Source organism: Corapipo altera, unplaced genomic scaffold (genome assembly GCF_003945725.1).
Source record: "Corapipo altera isolate COAL_440 unplaced genomic scaffold, ASM394572v1 45, whole genome shotgun sequence".
NCBI classification, from domain to species: domain Eukaryota; kingdom Metazoa; phylum Chordata; class Aves; order Passeriformes; family Pipridae; genus Corapipo; species Corapipo altera.
In genome coordinates, this window is record NW_020884877.1 from 2699077 (window position 1) to 2726502 (window position 27426).

Consider the following 27426-nt stretch of genomic DNA (forward strand, 5'->3'; position numbering starts at 1 on the left):
TTGCATGGTGTCCTTAAGAGATATGGATTTCTGTGATCCACCACTCAGCAGAGGGCCCAGAACAGGAAACAAGCTGAAATGCACTCAATTATTGAAGTTCTTTCCTGTGGATAGGGAGTTTTAACTTTGAGGCTTTATCTTTATTGTAAAAGGCATATTTTAGCCATGAAATTATTCATGGGCAGCCTTTGTCCCACGGGTGGAAATGAGGCAGTGTGGTTTTCATGGACAGGCAGTCCAGTGCTCGCAGGCTGTCACGAGATCAGCCCTGGTCTTTAACTGAAGTGTCTGGTGGGTGTGAGCTCCAGTGCTCAGACTGCAGTGGAATTTTGCAGTAGGGAGCTTGGTTATGTTGCTGCTGAAAGAAATAATCTTTTCTGTAGGTAGAAAAGTGTAGCCTCTGAGTTGGTGATAGATGATTCTTTTAGGTGTATTTCTGTAATATTTGGATGTTGTGTGTTTTCTTCCTCTTTGAAGGTTGTCAGTGGACTCTGAGGTCAGTGCTAACAGAACCCCAAAATAAGCTGCTTGGTGACACTATTTGGAGGCAGGTTCCCCTGAAACCTCCTGTTTGCAGAAATTGCAGACCCTCTCTATTCAGTGTGTTTAAATAGGTACTTAAAGGTAATAGAATTATCTGAGACATATTCTTATATAAGAACAGTATTTTTCCATACTCATACTACACCTAACTCTCTTTTATCTGATATTTTGACAGTTTCAAGTATTTGTCTGACACCATTTTAATTTTTTCATTTTAAGAATGCATTACTGAATTAGGTTTTATGGCCATCCTTTAAACTAAGGAATGCAGTTTTCAGTTGATGGCATATACTAAAGTATTATTTATCTTCTTGAGTGGAGAAGCAACAGGAGTAAGGCTCCTGTACACACAGATCTGAACTTTTATTTGAATATGCAGTATTTGTTTTTTGCTGACTCCTAAATATCAAGTGTCCATTAATTGGGAAAGCTTTTTCAATATTTTGATGTAAATTAGTTAAACATCACCCTTAATCTAGATTTAGTTTCCAGTAATTTAATGATTAATATAAAAATTAAGTATGTGAACGTGTTCAAAACACCTGAAATCCATGTCTGACTGTTTTTCCTTTGCAGGATGTTGTCTGGGGATTAAACTCCTTATTTACTGTAAGTAAAGAAATATTTTGCATATCCACTTTTCTTTTTCCCACCTGGTTCAGCTTGAGCATCTGCTAACATGAACCCTGTGTGTTGCCTCTAAAAGTTTAGGTCATTATTTCCCTCGACTTCAGTGGAGGTTGTACAAGTATGAAATCAGCTTGTGCTTTTTTTTTTCCCTGTAACTGCAAGACTAGTACAGATGGTCTGAAGTGCCAGCTTTTTGTACATCCATTTTACTGTTGGTTAAAAATATTGTGGGACATTTTGATAACAGGTTACTTGATATCTTCCATGCAGTATGAAATTCCTTCCTTGAAAATGGAGGAGAGGGCAGGAAGCTGTAAGAGGCAGGCAGGATGCAACAGCTGCTTTTGTCTTAAAAGTGGAGAGGCTAAGTCTTTACTGTAGAAAATTGCCTCTTTTAGGGATTCCAGGGTTATGGTCCCTTTCCACAGCCATAGGAAGGTCAGGAGAAAGCAGAGTGGCACTAACTTGGTGACCACATTTGTCATGCCCTCTGGAGAGAGCTACCCCAGCCACTCCAGGATGTAGAAAGGAGGCTGTGAAAAACTTTGGATGAGGAACATTGCTGTGGGCTTCCCTTGTCTCAGCCTGTTTTTGGAGAGAGGAATTCCTTCCACCACTACCTGCAGAGGCAGAGCAGTGGCTGTGCTTCCAGTGCTGTCACTGGGATCGTGGAGAGTTACTGAAACCTCCAGTGTAGCCCAGGCCAGTGACTGACTACAATTTGCTGGGATTTCCTGGCACCCCAAGGCTTGATTTGTTTCAACAACTTCTCTGGTAAATTGATTTTAGGAGATTGGGGAGCATTTGCCTTTTTAATAAAAGGTAATTGCGTTTCACAGTCAGTCTCCACTGCATGATGAGTAACTGGAAGGGAGTAAAATCCACTGGAAGTACAAAGGAATGCCTTCAGGGGCAGAACTGCACATAAAAATAATCTGTAGGGCAAACAGCTGCAGAGTTGTGGGTCGGAGACCACAGGGATTTGTCATGGCCAGTAAGAGCTGTGCTTCCCAGCTTCCCTCTTGGATTTCCCCCACAACCACCTTCTTATAAATAAGTAGGCTTTAGAAAGCTGGCACTGGGATCACATGGGTCTTGCAGGTTCTTTTGGGACTTTCTGGAAGAAAGAGAGAGGAAAATGAGGTGGATAGGTGTGGTGCCTTGACTGCTGCCTGAAAATGAGTCAGAGACTGACAGGAGCCTTTCAAACTTGTGGAGCAGCAGTATTCCACTCAGTCATAGACTGAACTAAACTGGGGAAAGGATCTGGACTGCAGGCAGAATAGGGATTTGTGGTTCAGTATTATTTTTAATGATGATTCCCTTTCCAGCAGCATCGTGTTCTCCATTGTTTTTAACCCTAGACCCTCTCTCCTTCCAAAGTTAGTATTTGAAATTAAACTGAGAAATAGGTTTATTTTGACTTTCTACTCCCTGACCCCACATGCCTTTAGTTCCTGGGCTCTTTGCAGTTCTTTTCCTCTTGTTTTTCTCATACTGCTAAAACATCCCTGTTTCTCATGCTCTAGGTTACATAGTTTCTTCACAGGAGGGAATTAAGTTGCTTTTCTGTGGAGATGGCATTAAGGAAACTTCTACCTTATCACCATGATGTTTGCAGGGGGTTTTTTTAAGGGTTTACTTTACCTTCGAGCAAAAATCAACAAGAATTGTGCCTCCTGAAAATTTGAATGTTCCTTCAAAATTGGGCTTAAAACTGTCTCAGTTTTCAAATAGAAATGCGTCACTGCCAGGGAGGAGTGTCACAGGGCCATGTGTGACCTGCCACCAGAAGGGCTCAAATGCCTTGCTGCTGTTGTCCTTTAATTGTCTTATGATTTGGTTTGCAGTCATCAGACTCATTTGTGGTTTCCTTTGACAGGGACACCACCAAGGTAGTGAGAAAATGGCACTGGACTTGCTGGTCCTCTTTGCTTTGTTTCGTTCTGTTCTTCACTGGGAATGTGGGTTCTGCATGCGATGCAGTGAGTGGGATACCTGTCATGTTCTCTGGGGTTTTTTTTTCCAGGATCTTTTGAATTTTGACGATCCCTTGAATATTGAGGCTGCAGAGCATCATCTGCGTGACAAGGTGAGTCAGTGGTTTATTTAAAGCCTGTTGTTCCTAAACAAATACACGTTCTGTACTCGGATTCCCAGTCAGTCCTTTTAAAGCGCTCGCGCTGGTACTTCAGGCAGTCGAGTGACTCATTGTATCAGCAACCAGTTACTCAAACAAAAAGTGCTTTCTCTGGGAAAGTAAACTCCACACAGTAGTGTTAGTCACCATATGCTGGAATTGTTGACCATAATGTAGTCATGTCCCCAAAATAGATGATCTTTTCCTTCTCGTTTCTGAGATTGTTTCCCTGAAGTTGTACATGTTCTGTGCAGCAAGTGACAGTGAGTTGGTTTGTCACAGTGACGTGAGTAGCCTTTACCTTAAAACACCTGTGAAAAGATCTTTTTCTATCTCTTTCCAAAGGCAACTTTTTTCTTCACAGCTCTTACATCTATCGTGCTTTTATAAAGCCAGGAAAAATCTGGGCATATTTAAAGGCCAGGAGAGGAGGGGAAGCTTTATTTTCTTGTTACTGGTCCTAATTTTAACATGTTGTATTACGGACTGGGTCAAAACATGTTCTTGCTTAGTGACCTGGTGAGAATGTACTGCTCAACTTGAGAGGGTGTCTGGAGGTAGAGGTGACCAAAAGTGCTAATTTCTTCTTTGTATCAATGTCCAGAATGGTGTCACATTTTATTATATAGATTAATTCCTCAAGCACACAGAACTTACACTTGGCATGCTCAAGATCTCTTGTTTTAATTAAATCCTTCTGATACTTTTGTGGGGGTTAACCTCTAAGATGGAAGAAAACTTCCAGGTAAGCGTTGATTTGAAGAGTTCATTGAAAATGCAGTCAGGCAGTGCACCTAATTTATCTCATTTTTTCAAGAGGAAATATCAGGATTGCAAGTTCATCTTTCCAGCTGTTTTTTGATTAATGAGATGTTGTAGCTATTCTGGTATTTATCAGTGTTTGCAGGGCTGGGATGAGACTGTAAACATATAGTGAGAAAAAATTTCTAGAAACCTACTCTGAAAGAGAGGGGTTTTTGTGGCTTTGTTTTATCATAGAATTGTTTGGGTTGGAAGGGGCCTTAAAGACTATCTTGTTCCAAGTTCCCTGCCATGGGCAGGGATACCTCCCACTAGACCAGGTTGCTCCAAGCTCACAAGAGTGGAGCAGAGGGGGAGAATCACCTCCCAGGACACCTTCCAAGCCGTAAAACACTGAACTGGTCACTGAGGGGGTACAACATGGGAAACAAAAACAGTGTAGGGAAGGCTGAATAATTTTCTTTGTTTGCATTGTTAGACTGAATTATTCTCCACTCTTGCTGGGAAAATTTGTAGCTTATCAGTGCTTTGAGTAAATTGTTACACCTCAGAATAGCCAGGCTACTTCCCAAAGAGTGTCCACTCCCCAGAGGGTGATGAAATGCTATGAAATTGCTGTCTTGCACCTCTCAGCCTTGCTCAGATGTTGGAAATTTTGGGAATCCACAGGAAGGAAGAATGTTACCTGATTTGTAAAACACACCTCCCTCAAAACCAGAGGTGAGCGCTCAAAATAGGTCCTGCTACACTGATAGCATGAGAATTGTTTGGCTTTTTCAGGTAACAGCAGCTGTGGAAGAAGTGAAAAGGAAATTGAGTGGGTTTTTGACACTCTTCTGAATTACAAATATTTTTGGAACAAGCACTTCTTATTTAGTAAACTCTAAGAGTTCTCCTCCCAGGCATCTGTAAAATTCATATTCTACCATGTTAACTCTTTTTAGGAGCTTATTCGAATTTAGTGGAGCTGTTTCACTGGTAGTGACAGCACCAGGTAGTGCTGAATTCTCCATAGTACATCTTACAGCAACATCAATAAAAACCAATGATACCTGTGTGGAGAGAATAAATTATGCAAGGGAGAGAAAAGGCCGCTCAGAGGATGCAATTGCAGCCTGAGTTAGCTTTTTGTCTTTCTCTGGTGTAGATGTCATGTAGCATATAAACACTTTGTTGTAGAGTCAGACTGCAGTGGTCCCATCCTGGCTCTTAAGAAAATACTTGAAATGCTCCATATGATTAATATAGGAATGCTAATTAATTTTCTTTTCCCTGGGGTGTTTTTACATGTGTAATCAATGACAGAAGTAGTGTATATGTAATGCTTGTGCTCACATGCACAGTGTCTGTACAGACAGATGTGCAAATGTATCTGTATACAAACAGTTTTGTATAGAGACATCTGTGTCCGACAGATGCTGCAGGAGAACCTTGACAGCACGGGAGTGTGTGGCATGGAACAGCCAAACCACGTGTACCTCAAACTGTCTCCTGTGTTTCTCCCAGAGGAGATGACTCAGTATTTCACTGAAATAATTTCAGATTTGAAATCATGGAGTCCCTCTGCTGACATTCCAGGCTAAATGTGGCTGCCCAAGAGGTTAACAGTTAATCCAAGACCTTGCCTCTGGCTATTGAAAATGCTGGGTTTTGTTCAGTTACACAGGCTGGTTTTAAGTCATCACAAATGACTCCTGCCTTGCAGATGCTGGAAGAAGTCACATCAGAAATATCAAATCCTTATTACTGATTCTTAGAAAACAGCTGTGCTTGGAATGTTTGTGTTAGATCAGGCTAGAAGGGACAGTTGTGATCCCTTCCTGTGTAAGGGACCTCTTCATTTTTGCATTAAAATCTGCGGCTTATAACTGAACTCACAGTTGTGACTTTTGAGGGAGCAACCTTGTTCTAAGATGTAAAAATGATGCAAAATTCAGAGCTTGAGTTTTATAATTCATTAACCTCTCTTACCTGAGATCTGAGTACACCTTCAGCTTCCAGCCCTCCAGGATCAACTTCAGCTCCAGTTACTGAACTTGGTCCCTTCCAACTTCCTTCAGCCAGGGAGCATCAAGTCTTTTATACAAATTATTTTTTAGAGTACGTATGATTGTTTATGCAGCTTTAATCATAAACTTTTTTACCAGATACCATAACTTTTTGGAAGGCTGTACAACAAATTTGGGCAGAGTCATCAACATTTGTTTCCACAAATGTTGGACAAAGAGGTTATCTCGACATTCAGACTTCCTAACCCTCTGTATCCAAAAAAACTACCTTCTTACCAGAAGTGTTCTAGAGACCTATGTTGTAACTGGTTATTTTTGTCAAAAAACCTTTTTGATGACAGCTGGTGTTATCTGCCATTTTGTGTGGCAGGGTTTTGCAGAGGTAGGACCCTGTAGTTGTCTGCATTCAGTGGGACTGGTCAGGTGATTTCCTCATTATTGAGATCCAGTTTGTAAGGCTTCAGTTTTGCCTGTTGTGAGCTTATCTTATGGTTGTCATCAAGGGATGTTGGATGTTCCAAAGTTTAGGTACCCACATGGTAATATTTCTCCATGTAGGCAGTGACATGTCCCCCCTTCCACCTTATGAACTCAATCTCATGTTGTCTTGTCATCTTCTCATGTCTCTTGGTAACTGTCTCATCACTGCTGGGGGCTGTTTTTTAGGTCCCCCCCAGGCCTTCTCCTCTTTACCACCTCTCCTCGTGCCAAGGCCTTCCCAGCAGTGCTGTTCCCAGCCCAGCATGTGGGACTGTCCCCATGCAGGGTCTGGGTGTGTCCCAGCAGTGGGCCTTTATCTTTGGCCTGGCTGGGCCTCCTGTGGTGGCTGTTGGCCTTTCTTCCAGCCCATGCAGGCCCCTCCAGAGAGTGGATTTGGCATGTTGACTGCATCCTCTTCAACAGATCTCTATTTCTGTAGATCTGCTGCCAATTTCCACACTCAGCCAGTTTTTAAGCTGAAATCTTCTTGCAAACTCGTTCGCTGTGACTTTTGGCATTTAATAAAGCGTGCAGATAAAATTGTAGGTTCCCTTTGCCTTTTTTTTTTTTTCCCCCCTCTACCTTCATTTAACTCATAATTGTTTCCAGCTTAGGGGAAGTTTGCATTGTTCATTTTTGCGGCACTACTTTTTGGAACATTCCTGGTACCCACGTTGCTCTGCAGTTAGGTCACAATCGCTGGAAGATAATCAATCATCCTCTCTTGGTTTAGAGCTCAGTAAATTGAAATAAAGGATGACTGATGTCTCTGTGTAAAGTAATCAAGGTGTTTCCCAGTGTTCAGTCTTCTCACACTGATACTATCTCAGCAGTTTTGTGGTGTTTTTGTTGAATTTAAAGAAACTGTTACTAGTTAATGAGCTGAGACTGCTTTGGATTTAGCAGAGACATCAACCTATCAGTAATTAGATGGATGACCAGAGCCATTAATTGTCAATTGAATCAATTCCACGAATTCCAAAGCAATGAGCAAGTGTTGAAGTTTTAGTGACTACTCATTTAAAAACAATGAGCTAAAAAGTGTAGGATTTGCTGTTTTGTACAGTGAACAAACAGAACTTTATTGACTTGCTCTCTGTGGCAGCCAGGTAGGCTGAATGCTGAAGGAACAGGGATATAACTTGGTCATGCAAAATCAAATGAGCTTAGTAGTTCAGGACTTGTGTATTCCTGAGCTAGAGGTGCTTGTGGATGCAGTGTCTGTGATTTGTTAGCTGAAATCTAGAGAATACTTTCCATATGTCCATCTGTCATGGTTGTTTTGAGATACTACCTCAGGACATTGCAATTCTCTGGGGCCCTTAAAAGCCCTTACATTTCCTAGTAGTGTTTACTTTGGCCAAAAAACGTTTCAGAGCCATATGTACAACACACAACAGGAAGATTCATTGCATTCTTCATGTGGCTTAAAGTAGAAATGTGTTTTCAAATACTCTTTAGCTTTCTTTTTCACCTAGACCTGCTATATGAGGAATGCTAATGCTGTGTCCTGTTTTACTTGTATTTACCTTGTATTTGGTGCAATTTAAAAGGCTAAAGCACATTTGGTCATGCTGCAGATGAACAAATACTGATTTACTTGTTCATCCATGTGCTCTGGAGTTGTTTCAGTAGAAGCTGAGTAACATCACCCTGTGTTGTTTCCCTGCATGACCTTCCCATCTTCTCATCTGTCAGCATTCAGTGCCTAGAAACACTTCATGCCATGTCCTTGGGAATGAGTAAGGTAGATTGCACTCCAGGAGGAGTTTTTTACCCTTGAGAAAATCCAGCTTGTTGTATTTACCTGCAGCTCTGAAGTACCAAAGCTGAGCAGTCTAATGGGAATAAGTGTGTGTTTGCCAAGAATCCATCTTAAACTTTTAACTTAGTTCAGTGAGTCCTGATTTTATTTGCATGCTCCTTGGAAAGCAGTGACATAAATTTCCAGTTCTGAAGTTCGGGAATGCACTAAACGGTAGGTGTTCACTGCTGCCTCCAGGGCTCTGGTGATCATTAGATCAAAGAAGGTCATTAATGCCTCACTTTTGTGGCCAGCCCTTTGCTCATCCCAGCCAGAGGAGTGGGGGCTGTTGTGGGACTCATCATTAAGTGGCATCGAGTTGCTCTTGGATGTGGAGGGGTCATTTTGCTGCTTCCAGCATGCAGTCCAGGTGCCAGCTGTCCTGATCTGTACCTGCTTTGATGCATTTCCCAATTTCTACCTGGTTTTAAAAAACATGTGGCACACCAACCCTGTGCAAAAAAGGGGTCTTGGTTTTGCCTTTCCCCCCTCTGTCTTCTGCTCGTGTCAGGAAAGGGAGTATTAATTGCTTCCCTGCCTTTTTCATAGCTACTTTAGTAGCCAAGCTTGGAGCTGTTGTTCTGATACTTTAACACTGAATTATTTTGCATAGATTTGTGTGGAGGAGTTTGATTCTGGATTGACTTTTGTGATTCTTTTTTCTTTACTTTTTTTTTTTTAATTAAAGGTTTCTCTTGGTAATAAAGAAAATAAGGGGTTTTTTTCAGGGTTATTTCTGTGGAGATGAATTTATAATGTTCATGGTATTATGAAATCTGAAGCTGCCTCTTAAGGTTTCCTCTTAGGATTTTAATTGCCCTACATAGCCTCAGTTCCTTAGGAAACTAGGCTTAAAAAAAAAAATCTCTCCTTTCAATTGCTTGCAGTCTTTGGAGGTTGTTTTAATGAATCTTCTGGGATGAACGTTTTCCTTGAATTACTTGAGGAGTGTTGCCTTATCTTTACTAGTGAGAGCGCTAATCTAATTCCATTAGAAATTCCATTCATAATTAGGAACAGTTACTGTCTATGTATTTCATATTTCACTGAAGAGCTTTTATAACCTTTCATAATTGTGTGCAGTTTTTTTAGAGTCCTTAAACAGCACACAGTTCAGGATTTTTATAGAACAATCTTAATTTCTCAAACATTTGCCCTGTGACTGCCCCATCCCTGGAAATGTTCAAGGCCAGGTTGGGCAGAGCTTGGAGCAACCTGGTATAGTGGAAGGTGTTCCTGCCTGTGGCAGGGGGGTGGGAGAGATGAACTTTACAGTTCTTTCCAACCCAAACCATTCTGTGAAACCCTTCCTTGGGCAACTGGGCAAGAACCAGCAGCACCTGACAATATGCAGTGCCTGGACCAGATACCTTGTGAAAACAGGTGAGTCATTGACGGAGAAGGTTGTCAGCAAGAGGTCTGTAAGTAAGTAATGAGCACAAATAAGGAACAAATACAGATGTGTCTGTAGAAGATCTTTAGGCATCCCTTTGGAAGCACAATGAGTTGAATTGCCACCCAAATTGTCCCTCTGCATCTCTCATTTCTCTTTAGTTCTGGAGCCTCCAAAACCCAGCAGAAACTTGGAATGGTAAAACTTCTTTTGCACCAAGAATGATTTCATCCCTGCTAAGTTGTTGGTTTGTTTTTTTTTTTTTTTCTTTTGCTTGTGGGTTTGGTCTTTTTCCATCAGAAGCTAAGTCTACTAAGAGCCTACTAAGTTTGCTAAGTCTGGCCTGGGAAGCACATTCTCAAAGTGGAAGGGGATTTCTGTTCTTGTATCTCACTTCAGGTTTTATCTAACACTATAAACCAATCTGTCACACAGACTGGGAGCCCTGTGCTTTCCTTTCCAAGCTATCCCACGAGGTGCTAAATACAGGAGCTGGCAGATTTGGGATCTTTTATCTCTGAGTAATTTTGTCCTCAGACTGATTATTCCTTCAGACAGTTAAAAAGTGCCAGAGCTCACTGCCTGTGTATGATTTCAGATCTGCTCCTTCTAAAGACTCTTCCAGAATAATGTCATGCTCAGCTGTACTTTTATCCTCCTGGCTTTTTATTTCTGTGCTTATACATAATAAGGGCATAATTACATTTAGATTTAAGTCTTCCTTGAAAATCCATTTTTCTGGGTAGCTCAAGAAATGCATTTGAAACTAAATAATGTCTTCAGATTTGGATTCTTCTTTATCTCTTGTCATTGGTCACTTTGAAGTTAGTCATCTTCTATTAATGTAGTTTCATATCTCAGAAGATCAGTCTGTTTGAAATGCTCTTTGATGCATCTGAATGGAAAGCACAATATAAATGCTGGGGTGTCAGAGGTTTGTTGGATCCTCTAAGCAGACAAACAGTAACACAAAATAAAATTAAACTCGGAAGTTTGGAAAAAAAAAATTCATTATCTGTGTTTCTTCCCCAGGTCTTCTGGTTTAAAGTAATTAATTTAAGTGATCTTACAGTAACTTTTCTGTTTCTCTGTCATACTAGCTCTTTGCTATCATTTTTACATCAAAGGCATTTGAGTACTTAGCTTCTGCAGGGACTCTTCCTGTTCAGAAGAGAGCAGGTCTCTTCCCTTGCCACTTCTCCAGAGCCATCCCTAACTTAACAGAAATAGAAGGAGCAGTTGGCAGTGACTTTTACAGGTCTTCAACGTAGACCTTTGCTGATTGAAACAACCCAGTAATGTGAACTGCTGCCCTTTGCTTGAGACACCAGCTCAATATCTGTGTTGGAAAGGAATGAAGCATCTGCTTCATTCATCTGGATTCTTATTTATAACTTGCTTATTTTTCTTCCTTACCTCCAAACTGCTTAGACTCTGCTTTTCTGGAGGTTTTATCTTTGATTTAGTGTAAAACTCAGGGCCAGTGTGGTTTAATTCCTTGAGGCTGCAGAGCCTGAGGGCAGAGGTATCGTGACCACTGTAGGGAGAGCATCACTTAGTGAGTTAACTTCCCTTGCTTTAAGCATTTGGGTTGGTTCACCTCTTCATAAATGGAGACTGAGTGACCTGCAAGAACATTTCTTCAGCTTTACATTAATTGGGTTTGTGTAGCTGGAAGCAAAATCTTTCCTGCAGATGTTCTTCATGGGTTTTCTGCTTGCTGGATCTCTTAGCAGTTAAATGTCTTGAAGTAAATCTGTCTGGGAATTAGAAATATTAACCACTGATCTGTAATGATCATTGGCCAATTTGGGTGCAAAACAGTTTGTTTGGATAGTAGTCACCAAAATTATCCAAGATTCTGTAAAAGACACTTCAATGTAAGACACATTATATAAAATATAATAAATAATTTCATGGTCCATGGATGCTGCATCTTGTCACTGTACATTTCAGAGGAGATACTACTTGTGGTAAAAAGCACTGGAAATGCTAAAATAAAAATATAATATAAAAATATTATGTTATTTTTTATATTATATTATATTTTATATTATATAATATAAAAAAATGCTAAACAAGCATTTTATTTTTCAGATACTTGTGAATTATGTGAAATGATGTGTTCCTGTGATGGGCAGTGTTCCTTAAACTGAGAACAGTTGAAATGGTTTTATTTTACAGAGTAGCAAAAGCATGTGGGTGGGTCAGAAGTCAAATACCAACTCTCTGTTACCCAAGTTTTTAACATGTTTCCATCTGAATGCTTGTCTTTTTATTGGATTGGGTCCAGGGAATGCACTCCAAAGGTTTTTAGTGGCAAACTGTTTTCTTTAATGCTTTCCCTGAGGAATTTTTAAAAAATAATGCTCATTTAATTCATTCATGCATTATGTTTAGCCCAGTTCTCTTTGTCAGGCTTTTTGCCTTTGCAAATAGTTTCCCATCACAGCCAGCTGGAAATTTTTCCAGTTTCCAGACATATCCCTATAAAATTCTGTATTCAAACAGTGACAATGATATATGGAGAATTCTGATCGTTGCTTTTATAATTATTAAATTCAAATGCTAAGGGTTTAGTGATGACTCAAGACAGCTGGAAAATTTGCCTTAGAACAGAGAAATTATTTCAAAAACATTTACTTGAATTTATTTTAAGGTGCTCTTTAAAAATATGTTTAATTATTAATGTGTTTGAGCTGGTGCTGGAGGAGCAGTGGTGTCAGTTGTGCCAGGTGCTCCTAAGTGATGAGCAGATTTTACTGAAGAGCCTTCTGACTAAATTACCTTTCACACTTGACAGTTCCATTGGCTGGAAGTATTTTTGATTAAAGTGTAAATTTTTGAGTTTGCAGGTTGGCTACAAAGGCTTCTTGGTAGCTCTTCTATCCTGTGTTGTGCTTGCTGCTTCTTCACCAAGTGGTGTTTCCTGCACACATGGTCCAAGTGAAGCCCACTCTGTGTTGTGGGAACATCTGGCTGAGTACTTGTGTTTAGAAGGGAGCCTTTGCAGTGACCCTGTGTCTGATCTGGAAATCATCACTGCAGCACATGTGTTTGCAAGTGCAGAGCTCTGTGAGTTCAGAGTCCACAACTATTGTATCTTTTAGTTCTGTGCAGGCTTTATCCTACTCATGGGACACAAATGGGGATTTAAAAGGTCAGTACTGTTTTGTGATCCTCCCCGCAGCTTTACAAGCTTAATGTATTTTGACCTGTGTAGCTGAAGTCCATCTCCCAAGACGTGTCTGTCTTGCCTTTCACTTAGCTGAATGCCAGTTCTGCCCTCTAGTCCCTCACTGAATACACCCAACTGTTAGGTGCTTTGAGGTTGTACTCAGTTATTTTTAAGGGGTTAAAAAATGGGCACATTCTTGTATCAAAGTTTGTTCCCTAAATCCTGGCTGGTAACATAATAAGAAACTGAAAGCTGAAAATGTTTTAGTGATAAACCCCTGCTTTCATCTGTCAAGCCAACTGAATGAAGAATGTAGGTGATCAAAGCATTATTTGACAGCCTCTTCAGGATATTGAGAAAGCATCTTTATCAATTAATGGCAGAGCAGAAGGATCAGGTTGGAACACTTAGTGGTAGCTTGGAAAATGCAAGTAAAATCATACCGTGCATCTAAATATGCAAAGTTCTGGGTGCCCTGGGCTTCTCCTTCAGTTGAAAAAGAATTGAGACCACTCAGAGTTTCTCAGGATGGATCTGTAGTTTTGCACTGATCTTTCAGCAGCTGTTCCAGAAAACAGCATTAGCTATTGCCCTTCCTCCCTGTCATCGTGGCACATGAAAATGTATTTACTGTTCCTGCAGGCCCCAGGGGTGTAATGAGGTGCAAATTCAGATTGTCTGCTGCTCACAGGAACAAAGGCTGACCGAGGGTTGCAGAGGGATGGCAGCTGTTCGAGACTGCTGGGTTAACTGCACCCTAATGTAATCCTGCATAAATGAGTGGAGATAAAACAAACTGGACCTTGCTGTTACTGGAGGGATGTAATATAATATCGAGCTCCAATGTGAACCTGGTATTTTGCTAATTGTGCAGAGTTCTGGGATCTGGTGTGTCACGTTGCTGGCCTGGTGGCTGCTGCGTGCTTGTCAGTAACCTCCAGTCCATGACTGACAGCTCTCTGCTGCTTGCTTGAATCTCTGCTTTCATCTGATTTGTTTTGTAATTTATTGAGGCAGAGTAGCTTCCTGCTCTAGAACAACTCAGAGGGACCCATGCAGGCACACCTGTCACACAAAAGCTGCACATGAGAATTTTGGTGTGAACACATCAAAAACTGGAGTCAAGAAACATCTTCCACCTTGTGTGGAGTACCTGGTGGTGCTGGCTGTTCCTTGAGTAAAGGCAGGGATTTTGTGGCACTTGGTCACACTCTTCTGCAGCCAGAGCAAAAGCCCCTGCCATGCTTTTGGGTCTGCTGGCTCTCTTAGCACAGTGTGAAGTCTGACAGCATCCTGCTTGTTTGTGTTCTTAGCCACAAAAGCCAGTTTGCACACACATCAGTCAAGCACACTGAACTTGTGTCAGAAGAGTCTGGAGTTTCATTTGATGACCTCTTGAATCTGGCATAAGGGAGTGGCAGATCAGCGATATACAGAGTTTTCTGGAATTTCTTTCCAGCCCCATGCTGGTGCTTGACTTCAAATATTACCTTGGTTAGCCCTGCATTCGTTTTGGCAAAGTAAATGGAGAAAAGGGGATTAGTTACAGCTGCCAAATGAAGTGTTGTCAGGGAGTGGGTCTTCTCTATGGATTCTAGCCCTGTGTTGGCAGACTTTAGAGGAAACTTCAGCTTGAAAGACTTGAAAAATCTTGGACTGCTTGCCTTGTCAGTAGTGTGAATAATTCAGTAACAAAAATCTACAAAGCCAGGATATTTTTTCCTGCTGTCTTGAAAGATCTTTATTTCAGTAGTAAAATATTTACCATGTAACTTCCAAATTACTTTCCATGTAATATCACAGAATGGTTTGGGCTGGAAGAGGACCTTCAAGACCATCTTGTTCCACCCCCTGCCACGGGCAGGGACACCTTCCACTGGACCAGGTTGCTCTGAGCCCTGTCCAGCCTGGCCTTGAGCACTTCCAGGGATGGGGCAGCCATGTTAGTTTTAGCACTGGAAAAAAATCAGGCTTTCTGTGAGTTCTCTAGGAACAATTCAACAACCGTGTCTATTCAGAGCCCCCTATTGAAGCATCCCACTGGATTTGCTCATGTGGGGATATTGTAAGGATGCTGGTTATTACATGACTACTTCTCTGATTAGATGGTGCTCTCCACAATGTCAGGCACTCTAAGTGGTACTTGGGTTACAGACACTTATCCTGCAGCATTGGACAATTGTTTTTACTCTGTTTTATTTGGCTGCATCAACAGAAGCAACTTTTAATGGTTCTGCTGGCCAGAAGAGCCTGTTGGGGTCTGTGCTCCCCAGCAGTGAAATGTGAGCTGGAGGGAGCCAGGTTTCTTGCATTACTGCACCCCTCTGACACTGCTTGAGGTATTACCATATCCCTCAACTCAAAATAAGTCCTTTATAACTTCCACAGCACTTACAGTGCTTGTTGGAGAAAACAACAGCTGCTTTTGATTCTTCAGTATCATTGAGCATACAAACCCCTGAGCTGAAATCCCTCTAGAAAAAGAAATAGGGATTACATTTCATAGGGGGACGAGTAAACCAGGTTTGGACATGTTTTTGGATGTTCTCTTTATGCTGAAAATTCACAGATGTTTGTCAGCAAAGTTTAAATAGGTAGATAACCCTGAAAGATGTAACAAGTGACAACAAAGATGATCCTTTGGTTTCAGGCTCTTATTTGCTTCATCAGGAATGAAAATGGACATTTCACCCTGCAAATTTGGGGGTTTTCTCCATTGGCTGCACTCAAGCTTTTCACCTTGTATCGATTTTCCTTATAATGATTTCAGTCATTGTAAATAGTTTCATTTTGATATCTTTAATCATAAACTGAAAAATGGGTTTAAAGAAAAATAGGTTGGTTTTTTTTTAATTCCAATATTATTAAGTGGTTAATGTTGGTTTACAATAGAATTTGTAGATATCTTTGACACTTATGTTTGTTTGATTAGAATGGGATCTGGTGTCTACAAATCTAGTTTGGCCAGGCAACATTGCAATTTTGAGCATAGTTTCTTGTGGAGGGGACTAAGTTATCCAAATTGCTGGAGCCTTGAAGCAGATGAGGACATTATCACCTCTCTCTGCTCAGGTAGCAAGGGCCAGAGATTTTTGGGTATTCTCAGTTCACTCTAAATCAATTTGAGTCAATTAACTGTAAATTAAGTTTGAAATCTAATACCTGGCTCTTATTTAGGGCATTTCATCAGTGGAAACAAGCATGCTGATGGAGAGCTCATTGTGGTTTTTGGTACTCTGCTGGTGAGAATTGTAGTGATGTAGAGAGGAAAATGATTCTCTCTGGGTAGGACAGTAGAGCAGTGGGGGGCTGGGCATTCATTTGGATCCTCTTAGTCCTGCATTAATACTCTGACATTTAAATTGCATTCTGTTCCTTATCCTTTCCTTAATTTTGACTTGAGTGTCTCAGTCTTTCTGTAATGTTCCTACACAGATAGCCTTTCTCACCTGTTTTATCTCTGCTCTGACAAGTTCAGCTTTGAAGGAGTAAAGACAGACTGCTTTTCTCTGCTGTTTTGCCCTTTGTACTTGCAGGTGCCAAAGGTTCCCGTTACACAGATAAGCTAAAATGCACAAGGGAAGAAGCAGCCAATTTTTTAATTTAAGTTTGATATTCTGCTTTTTTTTATTTGCCTGCAAAATAAATTCTTTTCCTGATTTTCAGGACTCAGCTTGGCCTGTGGCTTAAATCAGCATTGGACTGCACCGACTGCAGTCACAGCTGAGACTTATCCTGGCTCTTTTCTCTCTTATGTCTTACAAACTCCAACCCTGCAGGCAGCCCGTGGTTGTGATAAACAGAGTGAAGAACATTTGGCAAGGAAATCAGTGCAGGACTTAAGTCTGAGTCCCTGGCAGTAATTCCTGTGGCTGAAGGAGTCAGATACCCTCCCTGGAGGAGCCTCTGGCACTGCCCCATGCTGACAAAAAGAGGCTCTGCCAGGGTGTTTGAAACCATTTCCCCTGCGCTCCTGAGGGGAGAGTTGCTCTGAATGGCTTGGCAATGGCTTATGATGAGTGGCCACTCATCCATGATGTACTGACTGTATTCTACAGGCAGTCTCAGCTATAATTCCTTGGCTGAAAGGAAATTTTTTCTTGTGTGTGATTAAATGCCCATCTTTTTAAAAATAAAAACAAAGATTGCCATCAGGAGGGTAATTTCCTGAACAAGGTAGTACACTACAGATAGCTACTAAAATAGGTGAAAAGGAAAAGGAAGCTTTTGCCTTATCCTTAGAAGCAATCAATTTAATGTGAATAAGGTAAGTTCCTGTAAGTGGGGAGAGATTCAGAACTGCGAGGCGCATCAGGTTTAAAGTAATTTTTTGATTAAAGTTTCCTAGACTGTAAAACTGTAATTGGGTAGGGGAAAGAGGGGAATCCATCCATATATTTTAAACTGAACAATCTGGTGTTTTACATATTGGAATATGAGATAATAGTAATTAGGTGTAGAACAAAAGAGTTTCTGTGGAGCTGAGGGTAAAGGAATTACTGAGTTGACAAGCCTGACGCTTTCCTCCTCTATTCCCCAAGATTAAAAATTATACTTTTTAACAAAATGTTCCTATGTTTGGTGTGTCACTGTGGTATGGATAGATGTGTCAACCTTAGTGCCACTCTTGTTTTTGAAGGATTTCTGTTTTCTATCCTTTCACTTCTCTGATAAAAGTTGAATATCATTTTCGAGTCTGTCAGTTTGATATTCTAATAACAGCAGCAGAATAATTTGAAGAAATATAAAATGATGGATGATGATAAAACTGAGTAAAGAGACACTAGAAAATTTTGCAAGACAACTCTCAGGCTGCATGAAAATAATCTTGTGTTTTTAATGTAACTGCAAGTTAAAGGTCTTGATAGAAACATTTCTGTGTTCTTTCTTGCTTATGCTCAGTGTAACACTCCATTTGTGTCTCATCAGGCCTGAGTGGAGTGCAAGGATCACCTCCCTTGACCTGCTGCCACTGCTCAGTGTGGCCCAGGATGGCAGTGGTTGTCTTTGGTGGTTCAGCTTGGTGACCATCAGAACCTCAAGGTCCTTCTCTGCAGAGCTACCTGCCAGTCCCCAGCGTGTGCTGGTGGGTGGTGTTGTTCGTGGGCAAAACTTTGCATTTCCTTTGTTGAACCTCCTGAAGTTCTGCTCTCTCTGGTTCTCTGGCCTGTTGAGGTCCTTCTGGATGGTGTATAAGCCACACCTCCCACTTTTATATCATCAGCAAGCTCTGTCCCTTCATCCAGGTCGTTAATGAAGATGTTGAACAGTGTTGACCCCTTGAGTGCTCCACTGGGACTCTGCTGCTGAGCACTTCAGCAGGTTCAGTCCCCCTGCTGCCTATTTGTCTGACCTGTCCTGAATCAGCTTGTCTTAGAGCTTCCCTCAAGTGACCCTTTAGCAATTGCTTTGCTTTTTAGTCTTTCTTTGGTAAAGGAATAAGGCTTCTGCAGTGCTACCATCCATCTGTCCCCTCATCCCAGCCTCCCCCTCTATTCCTGTAGCTTTTAAACACACACACTGATTTCCATCAGATTTGACAGAGCAGCAGAGTCTTTACACCCAGTTGCTGTAGCTGTCACAAAAACTGTCAGCAGCAGCAGCAGCAAAGAGAGGACTGAGTGAGCCTCCAGGAAAGCCTCTCATGCCAGCTCTGCCAGGCCCCACTCCTGGTGGGCTCCACAGGCATGTCCAGTTCAGAGCAGACCCTGAGCTTTGCCCTTCCTCAGCTGGTGCCAAGGAGACCTGGGTGAAACCCAAGGGGGCTGTATGAAGCTGAGGGAACTACAGTTCTTGCTGGGAGGGAGGAGGTGATGAAAGGTATCAAAAGGTGGAGGGGGCAAGGAAGGCAGTAATGATATTTCCAAGTCTGGAAGTGGCCAGATTTTGCTGTCTTTGCTTGCTAAATGTGTGTCTTGTAAAGCCCTTTCTGATTATGCTTGACATTCCCAAGCAGGAGGGCTTTCAAACAGACTCTTGCACACTAAGAACTTTATTCTGGTAAAGAGAACTACCCACAAGCCACTCAGACACCACAGGGAGTTCCATTGCTTCCTACTGATCACGAGATCTGCATACTTTTACTTGCAGTTGTCTTTTTTCCTCTTCCATATTTAGCCACATTGGAAGTACTTAGGGAGCACACTGCTGAATACATGAATTTTTAGGTGATTTTGTACAACTCTGATATTTTCATTTTCAGTGCTGCTGGCTCTTACTCCCGACAATGGAAAGATACGTGCTGTTAAAATTGCTAAAGAAGTAATTGAGGTCAAGGCTTTGAAGCTACTGCTTCATCATCATCTTGCATTATTAATTCTCAAGGTTTACAGAAAGAGTGGCATTGTAAAACCCATTATAAAATTGTATACAGTGTCATGCTGGCTGCTCTGCTTGCATGCATTCTGCTCTTTTTTTTGTAACATCTCACTGGATTACCTCTTACCATTTTTAGTTGTTTTCATCTGTAAACTGGATTTCTCCTTCTCTACTTTCACCTCTTCCACGTGATCTTGGAATTACTCTGATGTGAAGTTTGTGAGGTTGCAGTCTTTCTTGGCAAGAAATTACAGTGAAAAAGAAGGTTCCCAAGAGTTTACTGTGGGATCCAGGACTGTGTCAGAGGAACAGTTTGAGGTGATATAGCTATTTCTATACCCTTAGAAACAGTAAAAAGATAATATTTTTAAAACAATGTAAGAAATGTTTTGCCAAATGTGGTGATTTCTACAGTACTTCATGAATCCCTTGGTCTTTGCTGGGTTCCCTGATGCTGCATCTGCAGCTGAGGTATGTCAGGAGATTTCAGGACAGCTCTCCAGACAGTGCTTTCCCATGCATCTTTCCCATGAATCTTTATAAAATCAGTGCATTGTAAAAATGCATGTGTTGCTTAAACTAGCATAGTCTCATCCTTGCTGTGCTGTTTACTTACTCCTGTTTGAGCTTCATTTGGACTTGGACCCATTTCTGTCCGTTTTCTAATATGGGGTTTTCCACTTAACCTCATCCCCTTGTTTAAATTGATAGCCCTGCACTAGGCCTTGACATCTTGAAATCTCTCTTCCCAGTGGGAAATAGCTGCTTCCAAACATTTTCAACAACACTGCTTTTTATTTCTAACAGTACAAAACGGTGATGTGATGAAAGTGTTCTTAACCTTCTTAAGGTAAAATAACTCACATTTATTCCTGGCTACTGAATCAGATATCTATTTCCTGCTTTCTTTTATAGGGGTTACGAGATGTTGAAGGATTGTTCTAATTAAATGCACCCACAATCTATATCTGAGGATCTCAAGTATATCTTCATGTTATGTCAGGCAAGCCTGGCAACTCTGGTGTAAGGAAGCTTTTTTCCCCCCACATTTGTAATGAATCCCAAAGTACTGGTAACTGAACTTGCAGCCTGGCTTTCCTGACACTCAGAGATCGGCTGCTCCACACACCAACAGGGTTTCAAGCAGAAGGAGCTTCTCAAGGGAAGAACTTGATCTGCTGCCTTAGAGGCAAACCTCAGCTTTCCAAGCTTTTACCACACTGGAAAAGAATTTAGTCCCAAAAGGCTTTCAGAAGGCTTGATGTGGGTTTTTTGGAAGCTATTTAATATTTGTTGTGGGGTTTTTATTACTCTCTGATTGCAGCTTAATGTCTTATTAAGAACAACAGTTCCATCCCAGTCCAAAAACATCTTTTCATAACAATTCTCCCTGTGAGTCATTACATTTATTTATCTCCATATTTATCGCAGTAAATCCTTCACTTCCTCTGCACCCCCAACCACCCTGTTTGGTGTTTGTTGTTCTCACTGAAACTGAGGCAGCCACAGTAGAATACATATTTGTTTTTCTGCAATATTCCTACATTTACAGAACCGCACTGGGGTTTTTCTTGGATTGCCTCCTCATTTTATGTTCCGTGTCCTTGTTACAGCCTTTGATGCCTCTTCCCAGGGAGCAAAAAGTACATTAAGCAGTGTGTGCAAATGAGCAATAGCACAGCTGCTAATTGTGCTAACAGATGTAAATACGAAAAACATTATTTTTCTAATGCTACAAGTATTCATAGAAACCATTACCCATCTTCCATAACACTTTGATTGTGGATGGAACCTCTCTCAGGTTCAGCAAAGTTGATTAAGCTTTTGCAGATGGTTTGATTTGCTGAGGTAATGGTAGAAATGTGGGAGAAATGCGGATGTTTTAAAGCTTTTGTTTTAGGTGCTTTAGGCAACTAAGTGGCTTAAAAGGAAAGCTTTTGCTTTGCATCCTTTAGAAACATTCATGACTCTTGAACAGGAACATATGGGAGAGTTGCTGAATGCCAACAAGGAGTCTGAACTCTTGGAGCTGAGTTCCCCCTGTGCCTCACCTGCCTGGTCAGGTTTGTTTGAACATCATTTGCCTTGAGTAGAGTGTGACTTGCAAAAACCCTCTGGCCAGACCCAGGCAGCTCCTATTTCCTCTGTGCTTGTAATTTATCCATTAAGATCTCAGATCCCAAGGACATAACGTCTCTTGGGAATGAGTGACGTCCTCCTGTGTGGGAGTGCCTTTGCCGCTCAGAGAAGGTTAACATCAGTGTAATTGGGATAATTCAGGTAATTTTCTTGAAGGGCTTTTCTGTAACCCTTTCCAACTGACAAGGTGGCCAGTGTGCCTGGCACTAGCCTTGGGAGCCTTGGAGGAGACCAGTTCCTGACATCGGGCACTGCGTGACCAAGCAGTCTCTGTGCCCCCTGGCTTAACTCCAGGGTGGTTTTCTTTGTTTTCAGCAACATGGGCAAAATCAGAAATGGTAACAAGGAATCAGTCAGTCCTGGCAAATCCCAAGCCATTTGGCACCACGGCCGTAGGACCAGACGACTCGCAAAGTCTCCACCATCTGCTTCCAGCCAAGCTGCTCCAAAAGCCAAAGGGTGGATTTGGCAGGAGTCAGGACCTACGTCAGATTTGATCCAGGGAGCAATTTTTCTTTGGGAAACTGCTTTACCCTCCTCATCTGGCTCAATTCCCTCGCCTTTGCACAAACAGGATTTAGATGTCGTTATCCCTGGCTACCACAGCAGCATTCACACTCTGCCTCCCTTTCCCCTTCCAGTAACTTCAGAGAGTGCTTTTCTTCCTTTACCTTTGCTCCACTGGGAGACAACTGGAAGTTTGTGGAGGCATGATGGAAGTGGTTCCTACAGGAGATGTGAAATCTCAAACAGCCCTGCTGCTCCATGTTCAGCATGTTAATGCTTTACTCTGTCTTTGCAGCACATCTTCAGCTTCCCTGTGTCCTGGCAGGCAGGTCACTGCTTTCCACATCAATTCCGTAACCTACCTCTGTGTAAAGATGCTTTTCAGAAAAAAGATCCAAAACTTAGTGTTTCTCTTCTTCCCCACAATGCTACTCTTTTCCAAATAGCTGCAGTGGTGTGATTGGTATTTGGTTGTTGGTTTTTTACCCCTTGGAGTAAAAAGTCACCATTTTTTCCTTTTAGAACTTAGCTGCTAAGAAATCTACTGAAGCATTTTCTCACCATTTTGCAAAACAATAATTGCTTGATGTCTAGAAACAATTTTAAAATCTGAAGTAGAGATCACAGGCCATGAAAATTGATGTAGCTTTGATTGCACCTGCTAAGCACAGGAGCTTGTGGGAGAGACCTCAGTATAAGTTTTTCACCCCCCACTCTTCTCGTTCTTCATAGAACTAAAATTTAATTACAGAGCTTGGAAAAGTCTTCAGATCATGTAGAGAACTGAACTAAATAAAACAATGACAGGGAAATGAGAGCAAGGCAGGAATATGAATTGAAAAAACACCTCACACTTGAGATTTTTGTATTACTCAAAAGTTTTATTCAGCTCCTTTTTAAATGGGAGGGAACGTGTGGGAGCTGATGGGTGTGAATACTGATTTCCTGCAAAGTGGAAAAGAAAGAAAAGGTGGATTTAAATATAATTTATAGGGCTAATGGGTAAATCTAACTGGTTATTATATCTTCCTCCTTAAGCTTTGGCTGAGCTGAGTAATGTTGTTTTAGTTGTGCTCAGAAGACCTCTTTCCTAAAAAGTTTGAGGAAAATACAAGGTCCTGGCAGAAGTTGTTTGGAATTTAACCTTGGTGAGAAATGTTGGATTCCAATGGTATTCTGTTAAAGTAGTGGTTTTTTAATCATTATTGTTTTCTTTAACACGAAAGAGGGAAGGGCAGCAGCAATTGATTATTTTTATGATCTTTTTCTGTTTCCATTTGAATTTCACAGGATTGTAGATCTAAAGGATGTGAAGGTGGATCAGAGAGTTTGTCACAGTGTCTGGGTGGTTGTAGTCACAGCTGAGGGACATGTGGTATAGAGGGACTGGCCAGTGTGGGCTTCAGCCTTCAGAGAGACAGAGAGGGGCAGAGACTCTGCTCTCTAATAAACTGCAAAAAAATTTTGCCAAATACTGCAGTGTGTGAAGTACCAGTAGTGGGTATATTAAGGATAGTAATGAGCTTAATCTGCTTTAGTTTGGTGTAGGAGTTTTTTTGGTTGGTTTGTTTGTGGGATTTTTCTTCGATTTTGTTCTGTTTTATTTTTATTATTATTACTACTATTTTTGGGTAATTCTTACATATACATTTATTTTAAATAAATAAAAAAGATTCCCAAGAGAAAGTTTCCATTACAACTTTTCCAGACTTTTCTGGTAGCTGTCACAGAAGTATTGTGTTTGTTTTGGATTACTGAGCAGATCTTCTTTGGATTAGAAATAAAAGCTTAAATAAAAGACTAGCAGTTAATCAGTATAACTTAGTGCAGTATAAACAGTTGAAAAGATAAAGGCTTTTCTCTCAGAGCTGCCAAATCAGGTCAAAGCCCAGTTTTTGAAACAGTAACTCATTCTTGAGTGTGTGCTTCCATGTGCTTTTAGAAATGGTAGGATGTAATTCTCTTCTGGGGTCTGGGGCTCTACAGATCCTCTCCCAAGTGCTCTTCAGTAGAATCACAGAATGGTTTGGGTTGGGATGGACCTTAAAGCCCATCTCATTCCAACCCCCTGCCATGGGCAGGGACACCTTCCACTAGACCAGGTTACTCCAAACCCCATCCTACCTGGCCTGGGACACTTCCAGGGATGGGGCAGCCACAGCTTCTCTGGGCAACCTGTGCCAGGGCCTCCCCACCCTCACAGGGAAGGATTTCTTCCTAATACCTCATCTAACCCTGCTCTCTCAGTTTAAAACCATTGCTCCTTGTTCTGTGTATTATATATATATTTGGTATTTGCTTAAAGGTTATTTACTAAAGCTTTTTGTTGAAATACAAAGGACAATTTCTGTGGGATATGTTTTAGCTTTACAGTCTCTGCTGTAGCCAGTTCTCAGCTCAGAAATATGCCATGATTTATATTTCATATTCTTCCTCCACTGATGTTTTTTCAGTTTCCCTTTGATTGATTGTCCCCATCTGATTTTCATCAACTGAAGCAAGGATTTGGCCAGCATTACTCACGTAGCAAATACTTCCCACAGGGTACTGATGTACTGCTGTGCTCTCCATCTCACCTCTCACAGCTCAGGGTGCTGCAGAGCTGCTTTGGATCTGGTCCAAACCAGACCTGTTCTGTGTTTGGAACAGGTCCTGTTCTGTTTCTGTGCTGTCCTGGGGTGGCCATCATTCTGAGGGATTTGTTTCCCATCCTGCCCATGAGGCCAGTGTCTAATTTCTGTCCCCAAATCCCAGGGCTGTGTTGCACAGAGGAGGTCTGGCTCAGGCACAGACCTCTCCACCCCTAAGGCAGTGTGGCAGGTGTTGCTCCCAGACAGAAACCCAAGCCTCATTCCTCCTCAGCACATCTCCAGAGAACCCAAGGGCAGCTTTATCCACCCTTACAATACAGTGAGATTGATGAAGGGCAAATGCTGGTAGTTTAAAATTAGATTTTCCCTTTGAAAAGCTCCTCCATGTGGTGTTTCCAGGACTCACCAATGGTCTTTGTCAGGGTTTAATGACTGGCTGAGTCATTTCTGGTGAAGTTTCATGTGTTACACCATCAGTGCTCCTGTTCTACAGGGACAGTCAGCCCTCTCCCCTTCATCAGTCTTTGGCCTGATGGCTCTGATGGCATGGGAAACTACCTGGTGTAGAGGCAGGCAGCTGTGCCTCCAGCCAGGCTAGCAGTGGGATGTGATCCAGGTCCAGAGGGATGTGGCAGGAGCCCCACTGGGCACAGCGACCACCCCCTCAGCCGTGGTCAGTGAGGGTCATGTCAGTGACTGCTGACTGCTCAGGGTCTGGCAGGAGCAGAAATGGCCACTGACAAGAGCTGCTTTGATGGGAGAGATTTCCAGCAGCAAACCTCCTGACTCTTCTCCCTCTCAGCATCCAGACCACAGGACTTTATGCTTTTCTCATCTGTCTTGGCATCAAAGGATGCTTGGGCTCCAGGGCACTAATGCAGAGCTGGGGTTGGGTACAGTTCCTTGGAGTCTCCCACAGAAGGACACAAGCTCCATTCAAGGGGTAGGCTTTGTTTTTTTAATAAGAGCAGATATTTTGTGCAACCTGCCTTCTAGCCTGTCTTTCTAGTGGTCCTACACTTAGGATCTGCCCTTGAAGGGATGTTATGAGTCCTTTTTCTTTCCCTGAGCATTCCTAGCAGGATTTTGTACACACCTCTTTATAATGCAAGATATGTGCTGCTTTGATTAATTTTTTTGCATTTGATTATTCAGTGCTGCACATAAACAGATGTGCACAGAGAGAAGTGCTCCCTATTAATCAGGAGCTGCTGAGCCATATGGCATGTGAAGATGGAGTGTCAGCTCTGGGATGAGCACCTTCTGTTCAGCAGCCAGGTTCACATGCAGGGAGTACCGTGTTAATATATTCCTGCCAACACTAGATCCTTCATCCCAGGCTGCCTGAGTGACAGTGTGGACTTCTGGAGCCTTCCTCCTTTACCGAGGTCTTGCATTTGTTCAATCACTGCTGAGAACCCCTCTTCATGTTTACTAACCTCATAAAGGTACAGATGAAAAAGCAGAAGGTACTGAGCTGTCTGCACTGCTCTCACATACTGCACACAGAGGAAGGTGCAGTTGGCCCTGTTGCATGTCCAGTGGTATTTCTTATTCTTGTTCCTAATTTCTTTTAGTGACCCATCTCTTGGAGAGACACAAGAGTAGGAAGTAACGTACAGTAAGCCCTCAGTTAATTAATTAAGTTTCCACAACACTGGGAATTGTAACTGCAAGTGTTAGAGACCCTGGATGGTTTTAAAATGAGGAAAAAACTACTAGGAAGGGGGTCACTGTTTTGGTTATTGTAAAAAATCAGCGTTATTGTCAAGGTGGATCTTACTGCCTTTATGGCTGGCACCCTGATATTTAACTCTGTACCCCAGTAATGAATAGAGTCACAGAATGGTTTGGATTGGAAAGGATCTTAAAGCTCAGCCAGTCCCACCCCCTGCCAGGGCCAGGGACACGTTCCACTAGACCAGGTTGCTGCAAGCCCAATCCAACCTGGCCTTGGACACTTCCAGGGATGGGGCAACCACGGCTTCTCTGGGCATCCTGTGCCAGAGCAAGAATTTCTTCCTGATATCCAGCCTAAGTCTACCCTCTTGCAGCTTAAAGCCAATAAGTCATTGAGGAGTCCGAAAGGTTTCATCTGTCAGGTGCAGTGTTGTGACCAACATGCTCCAATGTTGTGAGTGCCCCAGGCCAGGCTGACGGCAGGCACAAATAACCAGTAAATGAGTGTTCCTGCATTGTTTGCTGTGATGAGTAAGTTTGTATCTAGGTAGTCCACAATGTATCAGAGCTGAAAACAAATTCAAAAGGTCAATTTTCTTTTTGTTTGGGTGGTATTTTAACAGACTCGAGGTACATAGAGGTGGTTCTTGCCTGGGGCAGTCAGAGATCTGTGACACTTTAATGTGATACTCAACTATCATAACTTATATCTATAGCTTGAAATTGCCTGGTATTAGAAATTTCATTTAAAATGAAGATGGTATTAGCTCTGTAGTGTTAGTTTTTGAACGCACTTAACAGTTGTACAAGCGTGGAAATATGTGTGCTTGCAGCAGAGTTTAAAAGTCACTACACAGAATATTGCCTTTTGTAGGTGCCATATTGTGCCAAAGTAGGTGCTCCTTTCCCCTAAGAAGAGCAGGCAGCCTGTCCCTAAGGAGGAAAGGGATTTCTGCAGCCCTGGCTTCTCTCAGCAGTCAGTGTTTGCAGGGCTGCTCACCACACCTAGGGCTCCTGGTGCCAAGGTGTCAGGCATCTCCAGGTGATTTCTTCTCACTTCTGCTCTCTGCATTTATTTCTGCCAAAGCTCAGATCCATAACTCTCCTGAGAAGAGCCTTTAGCAGAGGGTGTTTTTCCCTTAAAGTGCATTTATATTTTTGATACAATATTTTTGACCTTAAACTGCATTTTAAACTTCTTTGAGATTCAGAGCACTTTGCATATAGTTCATGGGAATCTCTGTGATGCACT

General features: G+C 41.9%; 1 protein-coding gene across 3 annotated transcripts in view; it reads left to right on the forward strand.

The window, feature by feature from the left end:
• Positions 1 to 27426, forward strand: part of UBE2F (ubiquitin conjugating enzyme E2 F (putative)) — a 66142-nt gene that overhangs the window by 35443 nt on the left and 3273 nt on the right. For all 3 annotated transcript variants that reach the window (XR_003526609.1, XM_027637076.1, XM_027637077.1), the window contains 2 exons: positions 1120 to 1152; positions 3203 to 3265. Coding sequence is in view for 2 of the 3 variants with exons in the window: in XM_027637076.1 (XP_027492877.1) it covers positions 1120 to 1152; positions 3203 to 3265 (96 nt within the window). In the remaining variant the exon portion in view is untranslated. The remainder of the gene's footprint in view (positions 1 to 1119; positions 1153 to 3202; positions 3266 to 27426) is intronic.